General features: G+C 47.5%; 1 protein-coding gene across 9 annotated transcripts in view; it reads right to left on the reverse strand.

The window, feature by feature from the left end:
• snap91a (synaptosome associated protein 91a) overlaps window positions 1-17,484 on the reverse strand; it is a 71,646-nt gene extending 54,162 nt beyond the window's left edge. For 3 of the 9 annotated variants that reach the window (XM_013132080.4, XM_013132082.4, XM_013132079.4), the window contains exon 1: window positions 16,521-17,475. In XM_013132080.4, coding sequence (XP_012987534.1) covers window positions 16,521-16,650 — 130 coding nt within the window. In that variant the 5' untranslated portion in view covers window positions 16,651-17,475. Of the gene's footprint in view, window positions 1-16,520 lie in introns of all 9 variants that reach the window. The other 6 variants (XM_013132081.4, XM_013132083.4, XM_020041389.3 and 3 more) reach the window with 5 other exon arrangements.
• Between the last annotated feature and the right edge of the window lie 3,070 nt (window positions 17,485-20,554).

The following is a 20,554-nucleotide window of genomic DNA, read 5'->3' on the forward strand; positions in this document are numbered from 1 at the left end:
AATAGATGCGTGAGACAAAAGGCATAGGGCTTCAATTTGATTACAAGAGACATGGAGAGAGAGAAAAAAGGGCAGAGATTGAAAATAAAGAGAGATGGAGAGAGAGAACGGATACAGTGAGCAGATGGAGAGAGAGAAGCGTGACTCAGGGCTGAAGTTATTCTGATTGAGATGCTAAGCAGCAGGAACTCCAGCACAGCACTCTTTCTGACTCACTGTCCCAGCACAGCAGCCCTCCCTCCCCCTCCCCATTATTCATACTGAGAGAGATGAGAGGCACAGAGTGATACAGAGATGTGTGTGTGTGTTAATGAGTGTATGGGCTTCTGACCGTGTGTGTTTTTTAAGCATTGTAAATGTATGCATGTGTGTGTGTGTGTGTGCGCACACTGGGGTGGGGTGGGGGGTTAATTCAATAACTAATTGATCAATGAATGTTCCTTTTAAGTTAGGAAATATCCACACATGCTTCCCTAGGTCAAATGAACTGGAAAATACTAAATCCAGCCAACACTTATTTGTGTAGTTTGCACAACAGCGGCATGATCACCCAATCACCCATCTAAACCAGTCACTGACTTGCAAAGTGGGACTTTTCAGCCAGTCTTGCGTGTTTTCTTCTAATCATCGTACTCAGGTTTTCAGAGGATAATGTCAAACAACAGAACTTTGCATTAACTAACATACAAAACATCTACTATACATCAAGTGTGCATTTCTGATACCACTGCAAATATTAGCCTTGAAAATAGCGAACCATAGAGGGCGTGTTATGACACAACAGAGACATTACCAAGAACTGCACGTCCCTCCAAATTTCATGAAAAGATTCAAAGAAAACTGGTCAGGGAGGCTTCCAAGAGGCCTACAGCAACACTAAAGGAACTGAAGGAATTTCTGGCAAGTACTGGCTGTGTGCTACATGTGACAACAATCTCCCGTATTCTATATATGAATGGGCTATGGGGTAGGGTGGCAAGACGGAAGCTTTTTCTTGCAAAGAAAAACATCCAAGCCCGCCTGAAGTTTGCAACAACAAAAGAAAGTCCCCCAAATTAAACCAAGGTTGAACTTTCCAAAAGGTATGTTTGGCGCAAAAACAACACTGCACATCACCCAAAGAACACCATACCCACAGCGAAGCATGATGGTGGCAGCAGCATCAAGCTTTGGGGCTGTTTTTCTTCAGCTGGAACTAGAGCCTTAGTCAGGGCGGAGGGAATTATGAACAGTTCCAAACAGTACCAGACAATTTCGGCACAAACCTTCAGCTGAAGATGACCTTAACCTGAAGATGAAGAGGAAGTTCACCTTTCAGAATGACAACGACACAAAGCACACATCCAAATCCACAAAAGCATGATTTCACCACAAGAAGATTAACGTTTTGGAATGGCCCAGCCAGAGCCCAGACCTGAATCCATTTGAACATCTGTGGGGTGATCTGAAAAGGGATGTGCACAGGAGATGTCCTCGCAATCTGATAGATTTGGAGCGCTTTTGCAAAGAAGAGTGGGCAGATATTGCCACGTCAATATGTGCCATGCTAATAGATTCCTACCCAAAAAGAATGAGCGCTGTAATAAAATCAAAAGGGGCTTCAACAAAGTATTAGTTTAAGGGTGTGCACACTTATGCAACCAGGTTGTTGTGAGTTTTATTTTCTTTCTTTTTTTTCTCAAAGATTTCAGTTTGTTTTTCAATTGAATATTTCACTTTATAGGTGGAAAAAGTGGAAAAAGTTCTGGTATGATTTATCTTTGTCTCATTCTTTTACATCACAAGAACCTTGCATTTTAACAGTGCTGTGTAGAATTTTTATATCCACTGTATCTCCTCACACACAGAACTATAAACACAGTCCATACTGGCTCCCTATTCTATTTTTACAGCACTACCACCTGAGGCGTCATCATGCAACGGAGCAAGCAGGAGAGGAGCATCATAGGTCTGACATCATCTACATGCTCATGTTGCATATGAACATGAACGGGGGAGGGGCGGACGGAGAAAACCTGTCAGCTTTAAAAGATGCCGATGCCTGACCTGGAAGGCATCCAAAGTCCATCAAGTAAATTGAATCTCGAACGGAGCGTGCCAGCCAAATACTTCCAATGTCGACCGGAATCAGTTACAATCACCCACGCTCTGCCGCCACACATGACAAGACAGAACCCAGAACTCACTAATAATATCCTTATATTAAAAGAGAGAAATAAATGAGAAAAACCTGTGTTGCTTACTCTAAGTAGGGTTTTAGGCTTACTGGTAGTAGCCTACAGTTTTGGCTTAACAGACATATTTCCTGCTACTGAAATATATGAATGCTCATTGACATTTACTATAGATGTGTGTGTGTGTGTGTGTGTGTGTGTGTGTGTGTGTGTGTGTGTGTGTGTGTGTGTGTGTGTTTGTGTATGAGCTATTAAAAGATATTGAGTCAGGTCACTACCTGTGAAAGAATAATGCAGACTAACGTTAGCAGTGCGGTTCTCCCAGTTACGCAAGTTGACAGTTGACTGTAGGCAGAACACCCGCTCCCTCCGCATGCGCAATCTTTGTGTGTATGTGTTAAAGATAGTTTACCAATATCCCACTTGGTGGAAAGTAAAGTCACTTATTTCTATAGCACATTTAAAAACAACAGGAGTTAACCCAAAGTGCTTTACAGTCGAGGCAGATGGATTAACATCTGCCTCAAAACAGGATAACGTGCAGGCGCTAGAACAAACGTGTTGGATGGGGTTTTGATTTCTATGGGCGGGCGCATTTATTCTACTTATCAACATAGAATATTAACTGAAGCACGACGGATGGAACATGCATGGCTTGCTGAGACTATATACAAGAAAAATACTTAGCTGTCAATCAAATTCGAAGGCTTTAGTAACTACAGTAGTTACACGGTCTTTGTAGCTTAGTGATCACATCACTTAAACCATATCTTCGATCACATTTACAAATGATGTCAAGAGAGCTAGCCTACATTTCCAACAGTATTTAGTGAAGTAGGCCTACAGTATTGGGAAGCATCTTTATTAAACTATTTCTGGTAGGCAAAGCATTCTCGCTGAGGGGCAGTACCAACGGGTCTGTAGACATGATTAAAGGAATAATACATAAAAGGCAACAATACATAATATAATATAATAGTACATATAATACACAGAGGGCAAGATTAAAATGGAAAACACTTAAGACAACTAAAATGATAAAATACAGATCAAAGAAATACAATAAGAAGTAAAGAGAAATTGAAAAAAAACAACAACAGATTAAAACACAGTAAGAGGATGTTCAAATAAGTAAAGAGTGGACTTGACAAAAACCAAGGGACAACCTCAGACTGAACTAAAAGCCAGAGAAAAAGGTGGGTCTTTAAATTTGATTTAAAATGTTCAGTGGTGGAATGGAACTTAATGTGGGATGGGAGACTATTCCAGAGCATGGGAGCAGCAACAGACAAAGCTAGACTACCCCATCCTTCCTGGAGGGTGGTTTATTGCTTCTTCTAAATATACCAAATAGTTTATTTTGAAGAACCAAACATATTGCCCATGTCTAGATCTGATACTTAATAAAATTTATGTAACTGTTCTTTACTCTTATTGACTCTATTTCTATTACATTCATGCAAAGGCATTTGAAAATAAGGCATAAAAAGCACATATTGGTTCATAGAAATTCACCAGAATGCAGGAAATGAAGCATCTGACACTCAATATCTCATGGGGGAGGACCCCTAGACTCCCCAATTAATTTGTGTCCCCTGGGCATGGGGCCACTGGCAAGGTGTCTCTTATTGTTCCACATTGAAGGTGGCAACCCTAAATGTAGCTACCTATACAATTACACACTACATTGGCTGGATCACTAGTACAGCTCTCATACAGGGAAAATGCTATTTGGTGTCATACTTTGCACTGCAAATCACTGCTGTTTGTGATGTCTGTGGTGACATGTTTGTTATCGGTTGCCACGTGTGATCGTTTATCTCAGATCAAAGTGTTATGCATATTAACGAGGCCAAAGTACATAGCCTTGACATTAGCTGAATTTTCTGAAGAAACCTGCATTTTTCTATAGTTATTCAGGTTCATATCTTGGTGGGTGATGAATATAATATGTAAAAAAACAATATCATGTGAACATTACTAAGATTTGATGTTGAGTTTACATGCAATTTAATACATCATGTCCCAAATTACCTCAACTCACATGTAGTGCATAACATACTGTATCCCTAATCAAATGGGCAAAAATTACAATGTATTTACTTAAAAGAATAATGTACCCCTAACACAGCACCCTTATACTGACTGGTGTCAAGCATCAACCTAACCACGGAAAAGGTTGTTTCCTACATTACTTTGTGTCAGTTGGAGGCGTGCTTCATATGACCATATTTCACTGCACATAAATGTACCATGAAAGGCCCATGTTATTTATAGACCTCTCCCCCGAGCTGAATGCAGGGAAAATTACCCAGAAACCTCTGCAGGCCAACCAAATGCCAGCGTATCGGCCGATAGAGAATGAGAAAAAATCCAGTGCCGACCTCCACAGCAGAGCAACATTGTGGAAGGAGGGAGGAAGAGAACTTTGTAGAGAGAACTCCAATTTGAATCCCTTCAGTGTAAGCCTACTGTACTCAATTCATCACATGCTTCCTTTTATTCTTAATATTTATTTCATTCCCTACAGTGAACTTTCCCTATTAAGCACCAAAACACTCAGCTTACCCTCACTTAAAGCACACTATATTCTGCCTAACTGCACTCTATTAAGCACTGAACATTAATATTCCCTTTTCCTAAAGCATCCTATCACACTTAGCCTACCCTCACCCCCGTTAAGCACCCAACACTTAGCGTACCCTATCTTAAAAAAAAAAAGATCTGCCTAATTGCCAAGCACCCAAGATTCAGCCTGCCCTCTCATAAGGCACCCTACACTCGGCCTGACTTCCTACTATTATCGGCTGTATCTCTTCCTGCCTCCCCCTCCTCTGTCCCCACGAGGCTGGTATTCCCCCTGGGTGTCAGTAGCAGTGTCCCTGGGAGTTAAAGCGCTGAGGCCGCAGTGAAGAAAAATGACAGAATCACAGGCGCTGCCTAACTGTGACAAGAGACAGTGAGACACAGGCCACTCAACATTGTTATGGCAGCCAGCAGACCGACAACCACCTGGGCACTGGCTGGGAGCTGTTCCCTCATACAGGGAGGAGAAGTGTAACAAAGGGTCCTCAGCTCAACAGGCTCTGTCTAATACCATGTAGACAAGCTGAGTTTGAGGTTTGAGCTATGGATAAGCAACCAGGCAAAACAAAAAAAAAATGTCTAGGGTTGCTGGTCCATAATTTTTCTGTGCTAAAATTGTCATGAACAATGTTGCTATGGGATACAAGGCAGACACAATGGGACTTCCTATCTGTACAATCTGGTCGGTTGAGCTACCAGTTGGCGGTGTTAAAGTGATTTATAAATCAGAATTAAAATAATAGTCTATATAGGGGGAGTGTGCTTTTTTATTACAGTGCTAAAGTAGATTCAAGCATCAGAGAACACTCAAGGGCACTGTGACCTCCACATTGTGAGAGCGAGTATGGGGAGGAGCTAGATAGAAAGGCGCATATTCAGAGTATTGTGGGGCACACCTGGTCAGAAAGTGCAAGGAGGATTCTGGGCCCTTTCCCAAAGTCAGACCAGACTGCCCAGCAAACTCCTCACTTAGACATTTTGTTAACAGAGACTCCCCAGTCCATCATCATGTGATCCAAGGGGCAGTCAGGGTAGCCCATTGAAAATGTGGCACTGCAGGATATTAAGCTCTCTTTCTTCACTGCAGAACACGCCACATCATTTTACTCTTCTCTACTGGGAGAAATCCAATAGGTATCGGGTGGAGGTAAGGATGGATGAAGGGAGGGAGGAAAAGCCTAACAGGGTAGCAAGATAAAAATGAAAACAGCCCAAAAGAATTTGAGGGGGCGGAGCTGCACCAATTTGCCCTACCTCTACACTGACACCCTCACAGGCCTTGTTTCATTTCCATTCTCCTCCCCTCCTCTCTCATTTTGTCATTCTCAAAAGCCATTTGACGAGAAAGTCAGAGGTCCCTCCCCCCCGTCCCAATCCTTGTTTTCCATATGGAGCTAAGGTTAATGAAAATGAGAAAAGGCCTCAGTCCCTCATTGCTCCCCCATGCTTGTTTTCTCTCATTCTTCTCAGGAGCTCTTCACTTTCCATTAATGAGTAAATAGGGAGTGATATGACGGTAGCGGCAGCCCAAATCCCCTCTATAATCTCAGGTGGTGTTAAACTGCATTTGGCACAAGGGCAAAGAATTCAGCTCTTATTGCAGTGTAGTTCTTTAAAAGCCCATGTACACATCCAAATAAAATAAAAATAAATTTCTCCTGTGCTTCATTAAAAAGTGTTGACTAATTGTAATGTTACTGATGGGCCCTTCCCAACAAATATTAGTTAAATGAATAGAAAATAAAAGATAGAAGGTATTAACACGTAATAAAGACACATTGCCTTTCTCAAAAAACAATAACATGGAATAAATAAAGAAATGGTGTGAAAAACAGTCCTTTAGATGCAAAAACAACCAGCTCGGGGCAGGTGTTTGTTGGTACAAACATTTTTGGTTTACATAGTAATAGTAAGAGAAAAAAAGTAACAATAGCGACATATGTGATGAGTGTGAGAGAGTGTATGTGTGTGTGTGTGTGTGTTTGTGTGTAATGTCAGTCTACATGTGTTCATGTTATGTGTGGATGAACATGACTGTTTGGACTACGTGTATGTGTGAGAAGAATCTAGTCTGTGCATATCTTAAATATTAAACGGATAGTGCCAAAAAAGAGACATTTAATAATGATTTACATTTATTTATCATTAGTGTAGCAGCCTTGTCTGGTACCGCACAACATACAGAGAGGGAAAAAAGTATTTGATCCCCTGCTGATTTTGTACGTTTGCCCACTGACAAAGAAATGATCAGTCTATAATTTTAATGGTAGGTTTATTTGAACAGTGAGAGACAGAATAGACCTACACAAGGCTGGAATGGGCTACAAGACCATCGCCAAGCAGCTTGGTGAGAAGGTGACAACAGTTGGTGCGATTATTCGCAAATGGAAAAAACACAAAAGAAATGTCAATCTCCCTCGGTCTGGGGCTCCATGCAAGATCTCACCTTGTGGAGTTGCAGTGATCATGAGAACGGTGAGGAATCAGCCCAGAACTACACGGGAGGATCTTGTCAATGATCTCAAGGCAGCTGGGACCATGATCATCAAGAAAACAATTGGTAACACTACGCCGTGAAGGACTGAAATCCTGCAGCGCCCGCAAGGTCCCCCGGCTCAAAAAAGTACAGGCCCGTCTGAAGTTTGCCATTGAACTTCTGAATGATTCAGAGGAGAACTGGGTGAAAGAGTTGTGGTCAGATGAAACCAAAATCGAGCTCTTTGGCATCAACTCAAATTCGCTGTGTTTGGACGAGGAGGAATGCTGCCTATGACCCCAAGAACACCATCCCCACCCCCACAAACATGGAGGTGGAAACATTATGCTTTGGGGGTGTTTTTCTGCTAAGGGGACATGACAACTTCACCGCATCAAAGGGACAATGGACGGGGCCATGTACTGTCAAATCTTGGGTGAGAAAATGGGTCGTGGATCGGTACTCCAGCATGACAATGACCCAAAACACACAGCCAAGGAAACCAAGGAGTGGCTCAAGAAGAAGCTCATGAAGGTCCTGGAGTGGCCTAGCCAGTCTCCAGACCTTAATTCCATAGAAAATCTGTGGAGGAAGCTGAAAGTTCAAGTTGCCAAACGTCAGCCTCAAAACCTTAATGACTTGGAGAAGATCTGCAAAGAGGAGTGGGACAAAATCCCTCCTGAGATGTGAGCAAACCTGGTGGCCAACTACAAGAAACGTCTGACCTCTGTGATTGCCAACATGGGTTTTGCCACAAAGTACTAAGTCATGTTTTGCAGAGGGGTCGAATAATTATTTAACTCATTAAAATGCAAATCAATTTATATATTTTTTTTGTTATTCTGGCTCTCACAGTTCAAATAAACCTACAATGAAAATTATAGACTTATAATTTATTTGTCAGTGGGAAAATGTACAAAATAAGCAGGGGATCAAATACTTTTTCCCCTCAATACCTGGTGTGCGTAATGTTAGAAAATATAGATGAGGGTGGCTTGGGTAATTTACTATTTGTAGTTCCTGCACCACGAGACAACTGCATTAGTGCAACAGGTATGTGGTCAGTGGGTGGCCTTGTGGTTACAGAGTCTGACCAGTAACCGAACAGTTGCTAGAACAACATCTTGAGCAAGGAAGTTAATCGTAACTGCTCCCTGGGTGCTCATCTTGGCAGCCCTCCGCACCGCACAAATTCCAATTAGTTAAAACGCTAAATCATGGACCCTTTTGTCCCCTCCCAATTACATAAATACACATCTTTCGTTTGTGAATATAATAACAGGAGTTATTTATTGTTCGATAGAAAGGTCAAGAATATTTGAATTGGTACTTAGTCATGTTTTATGTTTTGGGTGGACCTCCTCAGGAACAATAAACGCTCCTTCAGGAAGAGCTAATGGGGATTCCATTAAAACACTACGGACAAGGAAATCCAAACCTCAGAACAGCTTCCCTACACAGAGAGTCACAAGCAGTGTGCATGCGGATACACGCCAGCCCAGCGCTAAGACGCGAGCACATGCCTGGTGACTACGTGTGTTTTGAGCATCCAATGATTGCCTGAACATACTGTTGATACACGCCAACCTCTCACCTCCTCCTCTGTGCCTTCCAACCTCACAAACCTGTCCGTTGAGCTATTAACATGAAATCTGGTCATTAAAATGGCTGTTGATTCAGATTAAGGCTGTGCAGGTGATAACTAAAACCAGACAGGCATACATAGATATGTTGCTACAACTGCCTGTTGGATGTCAAGATATAATCATTAATATTTATAGTGTGTCCACAGTTCATGACTCATGCACACTGCTCAGAGACAGATGTTGTAGCAGAAGAAGAGGATGGAAGCCATATGTTTTAAACTGCCCTGGATGAAGATGGTGGCTCATCTGAACACCAGCTTGACAGATCTGTTTCTCTGAACACCAGCATGACAGATCTCTTTCTCTGAACACCAGCTTGACAGATCTCTTTCTCTGAACACCAGCATGACAGATCTCTTTCTCTGAACACCAGCATGACAGATCTCTTTCTCTGAACACCAGCATGACAGATCTCTTTCTCTGAACACCAGCTTGACAGATCTCTTTCTCTGAACACCAGCTTGACAGATCTCTTTCTCTGAACACCAGCTTGACAGATCTCTTTCTCTGAACACCAGCTTGACAGATCTCTTTCTGGAATGGTCTAATTTGAATGTAATCTAGAGCTTGCCGGTGCACTGACTCTCTCAGGGGCCAGCCTCTGTGTATCCATTCTCACTTGACACATAACCTTTAAAGTCCTTATGAAAACCATTTCAATGAAGGTAAGGAATGAAAGTGACAGGAGTCTGGACTCAAGTATGGCTTAATGGTTACTCTTTCCGCAGGGAAAACTATCAGGATTGGGCTGGCTGTGAAAGTGGGGTTGCACTGACACATATAGAGGAGCGTCTTAAATCCAGAGTGTCCCCATGCAGCCGTGTTCTCATCCCCCGTCTACAAAATGAGATTAGATGAGATCTTGGTACCTGCACAAATGAAAAACACCTCAAAGACTGCATTAAACCAAACCGAAACAGGCATTTTTGGAACACCAGCAAGAGTATTTCAGAACAAAGCACCTCCTTGCTGCTTAGATGTAATGATTATAGTACTAAAATATGTGACACACAAGTTAACACCCTTGTGAACACACTCCGAGTAACCTAATTCAGCTACTACGCTCACAGACACACACAGAGACTTTACTCTTATAACTAGTGTCCAATTACACAACACTCTTATAATGTGAAAGCCCTTGAGGGTTGGCCACCAGAGAGCCCTCTTTCTATATAATGCTCTACTGTATCTCGAAGATTCCACTCTCCATTGCGTCGTCTTTTTCTCCAGATCTTAAGGGTCACAGCATGGAAGGCTCACAAGCCTAGGGCTTGATGGTACAATAATAAACCCAGCAAATCACCATGGAAACTAACCAGGCCTGAGAGTCGTCAAAGGAAAAAGACCTTGGAGACCATTAAGCTTTTTAGATAGCAAGGGTCAGTCTTTGCCAGCCAGGGCAACATCTGGGTGTAGTGACACCACTCTTCACCCAGACAAGCTTGTGTTCACACAGTACAAAGGATTGGGAAAGACCTAGATATTGAGTATGTGTGAGATGCCCGTGCTTCAGTGAGGAAAGATCATGTCACGTCCTGGCTGTGCCCCTAGCCATCTCTGCGCTGGGCTCGGGGCATAGCCAGGACAGGACAGGAGGTGGCCTTTAGCCACCTCTACTCCTTTTTTTGGTTTCCCCAATTGGAGGCAGGTGTTAGTCATTGCCTCCAATTGGGGACCCTATTTAAGTTTAGTTTGTAGGCCCCAAGGCGTGGTTCATTTTGGTTTTGTTTATCCTGTGTAAGGAATACCCACGTCACTGGTTGCTGCTTTTTGTTTTGTTGGAGTCCTGCATTCTTTATTTTGTATTAAATGGATTACCTTACCTACCTCTACTCTGCGCCTGTGTCCTCTTCATCCCACGACCGTGACAGAATGAACCACCACAAAGGGACACGGCAGAAATGGACTGTAGGGGAACTCCTCGGTTGGCCTGACAGCGACACTGAGGAGAAGGAGGAGAACCCCTACCGTCCCCTGCGGCACACCGGGCCAACACAGCGTCCACCCACAAGGAGACGTCGAAAGAGGCGACGGAAGCAAACCTCCGTGTGTCCGCCCCAAGAATTTCTTGGGGGGGTGCCGTGGAGGCAAGCGGAGTGGCAGGACGCGGCCGTGCCACCCGTGCTCACGTGTGGGGTAGTCCAGGTGCCCCAGCCCTGCCCGGTGCCAGCTCCTAGGCGTCGGGCAACAACGCCGGTGGGGCCTATGAGGGCTTTCCCTGATGTAGGGAGGTGCGAGGACTGGTGGGGCTATTGGGACCCGCCGTACCGGTTCTCGCAGCCAGCGCCCCCTGCTGCCCGGGAGCCGCAGCCAGCGCCGCCAGCGCCCCACACTGCCCGGGAGCCGCAGCCAGCGCCCCCCGCTGCCCGGGAGCCGCAGCCTGCGCCCCCCGCTGCCCGGAAGCCGCAGCCTGCGCCCCCCGCTGCCCGGAAGCCGCAGCCTGCGCCCCCCGCTGCCCGGGAGCCGCAGCCAGCGCCCCCCGCTGCCTGGGAGCCGCAGCCAGCGCCGCCAGCGCCCCCTGCTGCCCGGGAGCCGCAGCCAGCGTCCCCCGCTGCTTGGGAGCCGCAGCCAGCGCCCCCCGCTGCTTGGGAGCCGCAGCCAGCGTTCCCCGCTGCCTGGGAGCCGCAGTCAGCGCCGCCAGCGCCCCCCGCTGCCCAATGGCCGCAGCCGCCAGCTCCTCCCGCTGCCCAGTGGCCGCAGCCGCCAGCTCCTCCCGCTGCCCAGTGGCCTCAGCCGCCAGCTCCTCCCGCTGCCCAGTGGCCGCAGCCGCCAGCTCCTCCCGCTGCCCAGTGGCCTCCGCCGCCAGCTCCTCCCGCTGCCCAGTGGCCTCCGCCGCCAGCTCCTCCCGCTGCCCAGTGGCCTCCGCCGCCAGCTCCTCCCGCTGCCCAGTGGCCTCCGCCGCCAGCTCCACCCGCTGCCCAGTGGCCTCAGCCGCCAGCTCCACCCGCTGCCCAGTGGCCTCAGCCGCCAGCTCCACCCGCTGCCCAGTGGCCTCAGCCGCCAGCTCCTCCCGCTGCCCAGTGGCCTCAGCCGCCAGCTCCACCCGCTGCCCAGTGGCCTCAGCCGCCAGCTCCACCCGCTGCCCAGTGGCCTCAGCCGCCAGCTCCTCCCGCTGCCCTGTTTTCGCCGCCGCCAGGACCCGCCGTGGACTGGCCGCCGCCCGGTTCCGCGGATGACTGGCCGCCGCCGCCCGGGCCCGCGGATGACTGGCCGCCGCCGCCCGGGCCCGCGGATGACTGGCCGCCGCCGCCCGGGCCCGCGGATGACTGGCCGCCGCCGCCCGGGCCCGCGGATGACTGGCCGCCGCCGCCCGGGCCCGCGGATGACTGGCCGCCGCCGCCCGAGCCAGCGGATGACTGGTCGCCGCCGCCCGGGGCCGTGGATGACTGGCCGCCCGAGCCAGCGGTTGACTGGCCGCCCGAGCCAGCGGTTGACTGGCCGCCCGAGGCCGCGGATGACTGGCCGCCGCCGCCCGAGGCCACGGATGACTGGCCGCCGCCCGAGCCCGCGGTGGACTGGCCGCCTTGTCCCGCAGCGCCTTCACCTGCCCAGGAGCCCCCGCATCGTCCTACGGCGCCCTCGCCTGTCCCGGCCTCAGCGGCGCCCTCGCCTGTCCCGGCTCTCCCTGACCCTCCGCCGGCTTCCCCGTCTCCTGCTCCTTCGCCGGCTCTCCCACAGGGTTCTGACCCTCCGCCGGCTCCCCCGGCTCCTGCTCCTCCACCGGCTCCTATTCCCCCGCCGGCTCCCCCGTCTCCTGCTCCTCCGCCGGCTCCTGCTCCCCCGCCGGCCGTCAACCCTCCGCCGGCTCCCCCGGCTCCTGCTCCTCCGCCGGCTGCCGACCTGCTGCCGGCTCCTATTCCTCCGCCGGCTCCCCTGTCTCCTATTCCTCCGCCGGCTCCCCGCCGGCTCCCCTGTCTCCTATTCCTCCGCCGGCTCCCCCGGCTCCTACTCCTTCGCCGGCTCCGGACCCTCCGCCGGCTCCCCCGGCTCCTGCTCCTCCGCCGGCTGCCGACCTGCCGCCGGCTCCTATTCCTCCGCCGGCTCCCCCGGCTCCTATTCCTCTGCCGGCTCCTATTCCTCCGCCGGCTCCCCCGGCTCCTACTCCTCCGCCGGCTCTCCCGCCGGCTCCGGACCCTCCGCCGGCTCCCCCGGCTCCTGCTCCTCCACCGGCTCCTATTCCCCCGCCGGCTCCCCCGTCTCCTATTCCTCTGCCTGCTCCTATTCCTCCGCCAGCTCCCCCGGCTCCTACTCCTCCGCCGGCTCTTCCGCCGGCTCCGGACCCTCCGCCGGCTCTTCCGCCGGCTCTTCCGCCGGCTCCGGACCCACCGCCGGCCCTTCCGCCGGCTCCGGACCCTCCGCCGGCTCCCCCGGCTCCTGCTCCTCCACCGGCTCCTGCTCCTCCGCCGGCTCCTACTCCTCCGCCGGCTCTTCCGCCGGCTCCTGACCCTCCACCGGTTTCCCCGTCTCCTACTCCTCCGCCGGCTCTTCCGCAGGCTCCTGACCCTCCGCCGGCTCCCCCGTCTCCTATTCCTCCGCCGGCTCCCCCGGCTCCTACTCCTCCGCCGGCTCTTCCGCCGGCTCCGGACCCTCCGCCGGCTCCTGCTCCTCCACCGGCTCCTATTCCCCCGCCGGCTCCCCCGTCTCCTGCTCCTCCGCCGGCTCCTACTCCTCCGCCGGCTCTTCCGCCGGCTCCTGACCCTCCGCCGGTTTCCCCATCTCCTGCTCCTCCGCAGGCTCTTCCGCCGGCTCCGGACCCTCCGCCGCCTCCCCCGGCTCCTGCTCCTCCGCCGGCTCCTATTCCCCCGCCGGCTCCCCCGTCTCCTACTCCTCCGCCGGCTCTCCCGCCGGCTCCGGACCCTCCGCCGCCTCCCCCGGCTCCTGCTCCTCCGCCGGCTCCTATTCCCCCGCCGGCTCCCCCGTCTCCTGCTCCTCTGCCGGCTCTTCCGCCGGCTCCTGACCCTCCGCCGGTTTCCCCGTCTCCTATTCCTCCACCGGCTCCCCCGGCTCCTGCTCCTCCGCCGGCTGTCGACCCTCCGCCGGTTCCCCCGGCTCCTGCTCCTCCGCCGGCTGTCGACCCGCCGCCGGCTCTCCTGCCGGTTCCTGTCCCTCCGCCGGCTCTCCCGTCTCCTGACCCTCTGCCTCCCTGGCCTGTCCCTGCGGCTCCGCCTCCCCGGCCTGTGCCGGCGGCTCCGGGCGCTGAGCCTCCGCCGGTCCGGGTGTGGTCGTCCCGGTCTTGCGGTCGGGAGTCCGCGCCTTTGGGGGGGGGTACTGTCACGTCCTGGCTGTGCCCCTAGCCATCTCTGCGCTGGGCTCGGGGCATAGCCAGGACAGGACAGGAGGTGGCCTTTAGCCACCTCTACTCCTTTTTTTGGTTTCCCCAATTGGAGGCAGGTGTTAGTCATTGCCTCCAATTGGGGACCCTATTTAAGTTTAGTTTGTAGGCCCCAAGGCGTGGTTCATTTTGGTTTTGTTTATCCTGTGTAAGGAATACCCACGTCACTGGTTGCTGCTTTTTGTTTTGTTGGAGTCCTGCATTCTTTATTTTGTATTAAATGGATTACCTTACCTACCTCTACTCTGCGCCTGTGTCCTCTTCATCCCACGACCGTGACAGATCATTAATTATTCCCAATGAATTTCCTATTCTATTCCTACAGTGACTGGAGAAGCCTTGATAAAACCAGACTTGGAACAATGGCCCCACAACGATTTATGAATAAACTAAAAATGGGTTAGATTACCTCTTTGCCCATGCATTTAATTAAGATATATGAAAGAATATGCCAGTTATTTAAAAGGAATAAAACCGTATTCAAGCTAGCGTTCTTCCATTAAAACTAACATTTCTTGTCTTCTTTCGTTGTTTTCCTCTTAGAGTTATTGAAGACTAAGAGGAAACTACTGGATGGGAAAATTATTGTAATAACAAATTTGTTAAATCTGATTATGAGACTATACACTATGTACTACCTTGCATGTTTGTGGGTGTGTTGATCCTGTTGTGCATTTAGAGACATATAGCGTTACCCCTTAAGAGCTTGTCAGCGGGCGACGTCACATATAATCAGGCCACTAAGAACAAGCGGCTTGGAGCAACAGAGAATGTTGCGTGTGCACATTCATAGATGTCAAAAGGATTGCTGACACATCCATGGCTGCGGGTAGGCTTTTCATTCTGCCAAAACCATGATTAATAGGAAAACATCAAGTAAATATAATTTACTAATTAATTCCAGACTCAAGGAAGGATATCGGCCTGATTTATTATTTCCTGTGGAGTTTGAAGCTCTGTTTAGCCAAAGTCTATCTTTATAATTTAACTATTGTTCATTTGAAGTAGGAGAGACTCTAGCAGACTTTCTAGTCAAGCTACCAAGCCTAATTTCCACAGACTGATAACCAAATAACCATGAGAAGAAGTGAACCAAACATGCTACCAAACCGGTGACAATGAATTAGAGGCCTTTGGATTCAAATGTTTTGGTGCCTGGTACCCTGTTAGCAGAGATGCTAAATGAAAGTGAATACATTCAGATACAGTATTTAGCGAACCCAGACAGACTTCAACCCTACAACCCTGGCTTGGGCTGAGTCAAATTGCGCCACCTGATTCTGGAACCAACTAGCCGCTATGACTACGCTGTACTACGAGGCACTGACTTCAGACCGCTGTTACAACCGTCGACCCATGAATTTCTGAGTAAAATAGTACCCGTTGTTGAAACAGCATCCCTTATTCTCTTTTTGAGACAAAACCTTTATCTACAGACGGCAAAACCATCTTATTCTGTCCCTGAGCATGGCTGTTAAACCTAATTGCACTGAGGTTGTTAGAGGGAGAAGGTGTTCTCAATCGTACCTGGTGAAATAAGGGTAAAACCTGAAAGTGGGAGTTTTAATTCACAGCCAGGATTATGGGCTGACAGACAAATGCGCCCTGTGCCTCAATCCCAAGCACGCGTTACTACAGACTACAGCACCTTTGACCATTTCTATTACGCAATATGCATTCAACAGCAAAAAGGGATCCAGGGATCCATTATTAATTGTGCCTGAACCTGAGAGGCCATGTTCCATTTAAAAACACAGACTTCATTCCTTGAGGTAATCATAGAGTTAAAAGAAGAATGGGTTGGTGGCTCTGCTCTGTTACCAATACTCCTGGCTCTGAGCTTCACTATTCTGCCTACTGTTCTTTTCTTGAGGACAGCTGGCATTAATATTGATCTGGCAAGGGGCTTGGGTATTCTGGCTAAATTAAAACTTTATTTGATTTATGTCTGAATAATAAACACAACGAAATGAAGATGGAGAACGACACATTGATTTAATCCTATTAACATTATATTAATAATGTTTATCTGGCAGGGCCAATGCACAATAAAAAAATAGGCCTCGTTTCAGAAATCTGGGGAATATGCGGAATTACAATTTGCATAACAGGGTATTTCAATGGGAATTATCACAGGAATACAGACACAAGGGAGGTAGGGGTGGGACCATGGCATAAGGTGCTATCATAGTGTTGAGATGGTCTGCAGGTACCTGAGCTGCAGTGGGTTAAGAGTTAAAATGTGTGATCAACTGAATCGTATAATTTAATGGTAAAAGAATATGTGGGGATGTCATCATACTTACATTCAAGGTGTTTTTTCTTAGGTGCTGTCTGCTCATGAGTGGTGGCTTTGCAGACAGCTCGAGAAACCTCGGATCCTGTCAAGCTGTACTGCGCCGCGGCAATGCGGTCGGTCAGTGTCTGCCCCGACATCTTCTCTCCGTGGCGTCAGACCTCACGAATTAAACGTCAAAAATGTCCCCCCCCCCAAAGCACAGCCAGTCGCGGTATTCCAAACTGCCCTTAAAAACCCACTGGGGAGATGAATCAGGATATAGTAAAAATAGTCAGCCTAGATATCAGATATAAGGTTGAGCCTTGCGTTCCTTTTTCTCGAGTAAATTTTATTGATAAACTAAGCCTACTTCAGGCCTGGCCTAGGCGAAATCCGAAATGTCAATTAAGACTGCCTTATATCAGATGTGTGATGTATCCTTCATATGCAATAAAATTGGTTGATGCGCTGGGCAAAATTCTTGGACGAAAATCTCCAATAAACGTGTATTTGTTTTATGTGGCGTTTTAAAAAAAAAAAGATTTCGGCATTTAATACTAGCCTACATTTCAAATGAAATTGCCTACCCCTTTCAATGGCCTTAAGTCTACATAAATTCCTTACGGTAACGGGTTGTACGTAGCCTCCTTATAAAATGACGGTTCGTCGTGGATGATGCTCGACCGACCAGTTTTTCTTCTCTCCTCCAGCTAAGGATTATTATCCTCGCCACAGCCTTCCGTTTTTCAGCCTCCTATTTCGCCTCTCACTATGGGTCGAGCGCTCCTTCTCATTCCCCTTAACAGTGGCGCTCTTAAACCTCACTGATGCCACCGTTCACCACCTGCGATCTTCGAAACAGAGAAGCTAGATAGGTGGCGTTTAGGTGGATTTGCATTCACTTGTTTGTTTATTTCTTTATTATCTCACTCCTCCCCCTAGACAAGTGACACGTCATTATAGAACCCAGTAGGCTTGCAGCAGCGGACAGCAGCATCCCTCTACTACACCAATGGCGAGTCGAGCTCTTAAAGGGGACTGTAGCGAACGAGGCAACGAGTATGCGATTAAACAGACAGCTGCAGGATCTGGATAGTTCCCTGGCTCAACTATATTGAGTTATGCTGTAGCCTAATTACGGTTTGATATGTAATACTGCTAGACATCTCTTTTTGTCTCCGGACTGCCGGGCAACAAAGTTTTCAGAATCAGAATCGTACTTTTAAACACTAACAGAATATTTCGTGGTTAAAGGTTTGGTCATCATGACATGTTTGCTTTACGACTTTTGGTGATAGAGAAACTTCTACTCAAGAAAGTGTAGAAACATCGGCCACGCTGTATTAAAATTTCCCAGCAGAACTGAAAAACGTTTTTCCATCCAATGTCAGCATGATGTTCCTGTCCACAATATGTATGCTTCTCTTTAGGCTTGAGCGATTTCAGCACAATGTGGCGCTGTTCTCAAGTGCTTCATAAAGTCGGCGTTTGGTGAAAGAAAACCAATGCATATCACCATCCATGTTTAAGGCAATGAACAGCATTGAAATGCAATTGGGTCCAGGTCCACTATGAAAAAAAGTAACTATAGTTAGCACACGGTTGAGGCCAAAAGTAGGCCTATTCCAAACCATGCTATATCATTTCAATAATTCCACATTGAATTAAGAATACGTAAAAAGTCAAGAAAAAAGTTCAGAGGTGCTTTGATTTGTGTCACAACTACACAGGACAACTAAAAAATTAAAAAGCAGACATTGTGTTTATATGATGAGGAGAGACAAAGAGAATTGATACAGACAATGTATTTGAAACACTGGAATACATTTTATTAACAAACCAGAAGTCTTAGGGAAGTAGGTGAGGGAGTAATTGAACTGAACAAACACTGTGACGTCGAGGCAGCATCGTCTCCAGGGTAGCCTCCTGGGGGCGGTATTGGATGGATGGGCTCCGGCAGTCAAAGTCTGTGTCTTTGGCCTCTCCATCTGCTTCTCCGACCTGATGTCATCCTCCTGGGCTCACGTTTCGCTGGGGCGCCACAATGTTGAGGGCAGCATAACTGGTTGTTTCTTTAAGATAAAACATTAGTGCTAGGCTACAAGCGATGCGTGTCTCTGCAACAGTTACAAGGATTTTTTAGGGGTTCAAGCACGAAGTGCTGAAACCCTATTGTTATTGTACAGATTTTTAGGGGTTCAAGCACGAAGTGCTGAAACCCTATTGTTATTGTACAGATTTTTATTATTATTCTTCTGCCGTAAAACGCATCGTGCAGCCCAAACCGTAAGAGCTGGAGCTTTGAAACTTTGGCATATGGTAGTACAAAAATCGAGGAGAGGTTATCAAAATATGAGCCCGATTGGCCCATAGGTGGCGCTATAGCGACCTAAAGCGCGAAAGTGGTCATAACTCCTAGACCGTATGTCGTAGACTCAAGTGTCTTATATCCCTGTAATCCTTGGCTCAAGACGAACAAAACGTATATCTCCGATTTTATTTCCGCCATGATAGATTTTCCGCCATTTTGAATTTTGTCAAAAACCTACTTTTGCGAACTAGTCCCTGGATTTTCGCCCGATCGGAACCAAACCAGTGTAGAAATGTTCTATGGAGTCTGAAAATCAATAATTATCAAAAAAAAGTTTAAATTTCGATTCATGGTCGCTAGGGGGCGCAAAATTAAAGTTGTGGGAGGAGCCTATTTTACTAAAAAGGGTAGTAGTTAAGTAAACTTCACCAACCTTGGTATACATGTGTTAGAAGTCAGTCTGAGGTCACAGTAAAAAAACTGCGTCGATTGGCCACATGGTGGCGCTATAATACGAAAAATAATACGAAAAACGTATAGACACCTGACCGTTTGTCCAAATTACTTGAAATTTGGTATGCAGTGTCTTTGCCCAAGGGGCCATGTATGCCTAAGAGGATATTGGCGTATCTCAAAAAACATGGCCGCCATTGGCCAATGAGATTTGAGCACCTATTAAACCAGGTTGACATACTCTGATCAGAACGAAACTTGGTGGGCATGTTTGGCACAAGGTCCTAGAGGTCTGTAAGAATTTTGAAAGAAATCGGCCACTAGTTGGCGCTAACGAGTTTTAAGGCTCTCTAATCACGTGTTGTTACAAATTTCGTCAAAAAATGCATATCACTTGATAGATCTCCTCATGCTGAAAAACTTTGCCTCAAGAACCACTACTGTCAATCAAACTGTTCATTTTATATTCGCGAATATGTTAAAAACCTACTTTCGCGAACTAGTACCTGGACTTTCGGCCTTTCGGAACCAATTCGGTCTACGATGATTCTCTGGACTCTCTAGATCAATAATTATCAAAAAAATAATTATCGATTTTTTCCATTTGCCTGGCTGTAACAGGATAATTTATTCAAGTGGCAGGACAAAATACACTCAAAAGCCAATAAATCCCATAGAAAAACCCCAAACTTCACAAAAATAGATGAGCATATGTGTCATAACATAGTGAAGAAGCATGCAGAGTTTTGTGGAGATCAGACAATAGGTGCAACTATAACTGTCAAAAAGCTTTGAAAAACGTACATTTCCAATGCTACAATGCCTGTATTGGCTGTGAATGGACTTTTCCATTCATTATTTCAGTGGTTAAATGCTTGCTAAATAAAACGTAATGTCTTTTGATGTTTGGGTGCTTAAAGGCCTTAACGGCTTGAACCCCGATAAATGCTGCTTGCAGCTTTAATTATTTTTGTATTTTTATAACAATTATTTTTATTTAAACATACCAATTTCACCTTAAAATAATTTATTTAAAGTGTTTTTAAAAAATCTGCATAACTAAATCTCAATGTGCCATTTGTAATTCAGTAAAATAACAGAATTGGTGAGATGTCAATATATTAAAAAAACAATCACACCAACTAAAACAGTTGCAGTTAAATTTTTTATGGTAGTTCTCTTTCAGGCAAAAACAACAGACAGCACCTCACGGCAGCTAACAATAGAAAAATAGTCTGTGAGGTGGCAAACAAACCCATATATACACAACTGATGAGTGAGCGGGAACAGGTGCGTCC

Source organism: Esox lucius, chromosome 20 (assembly GCF_011004845.1).
Source record: "Esox lucius isolate fEsoLuc1 chromosome 20, fEsoLuc1.pri, whole genome shotgun sequence".
NCBI classification, from domain to species: domain Eukaryota; kingdom Metazoa; phylum Chordata; class Actinopteri; order Esociformes; family Esocidae; genus Esox; species Esox lucius.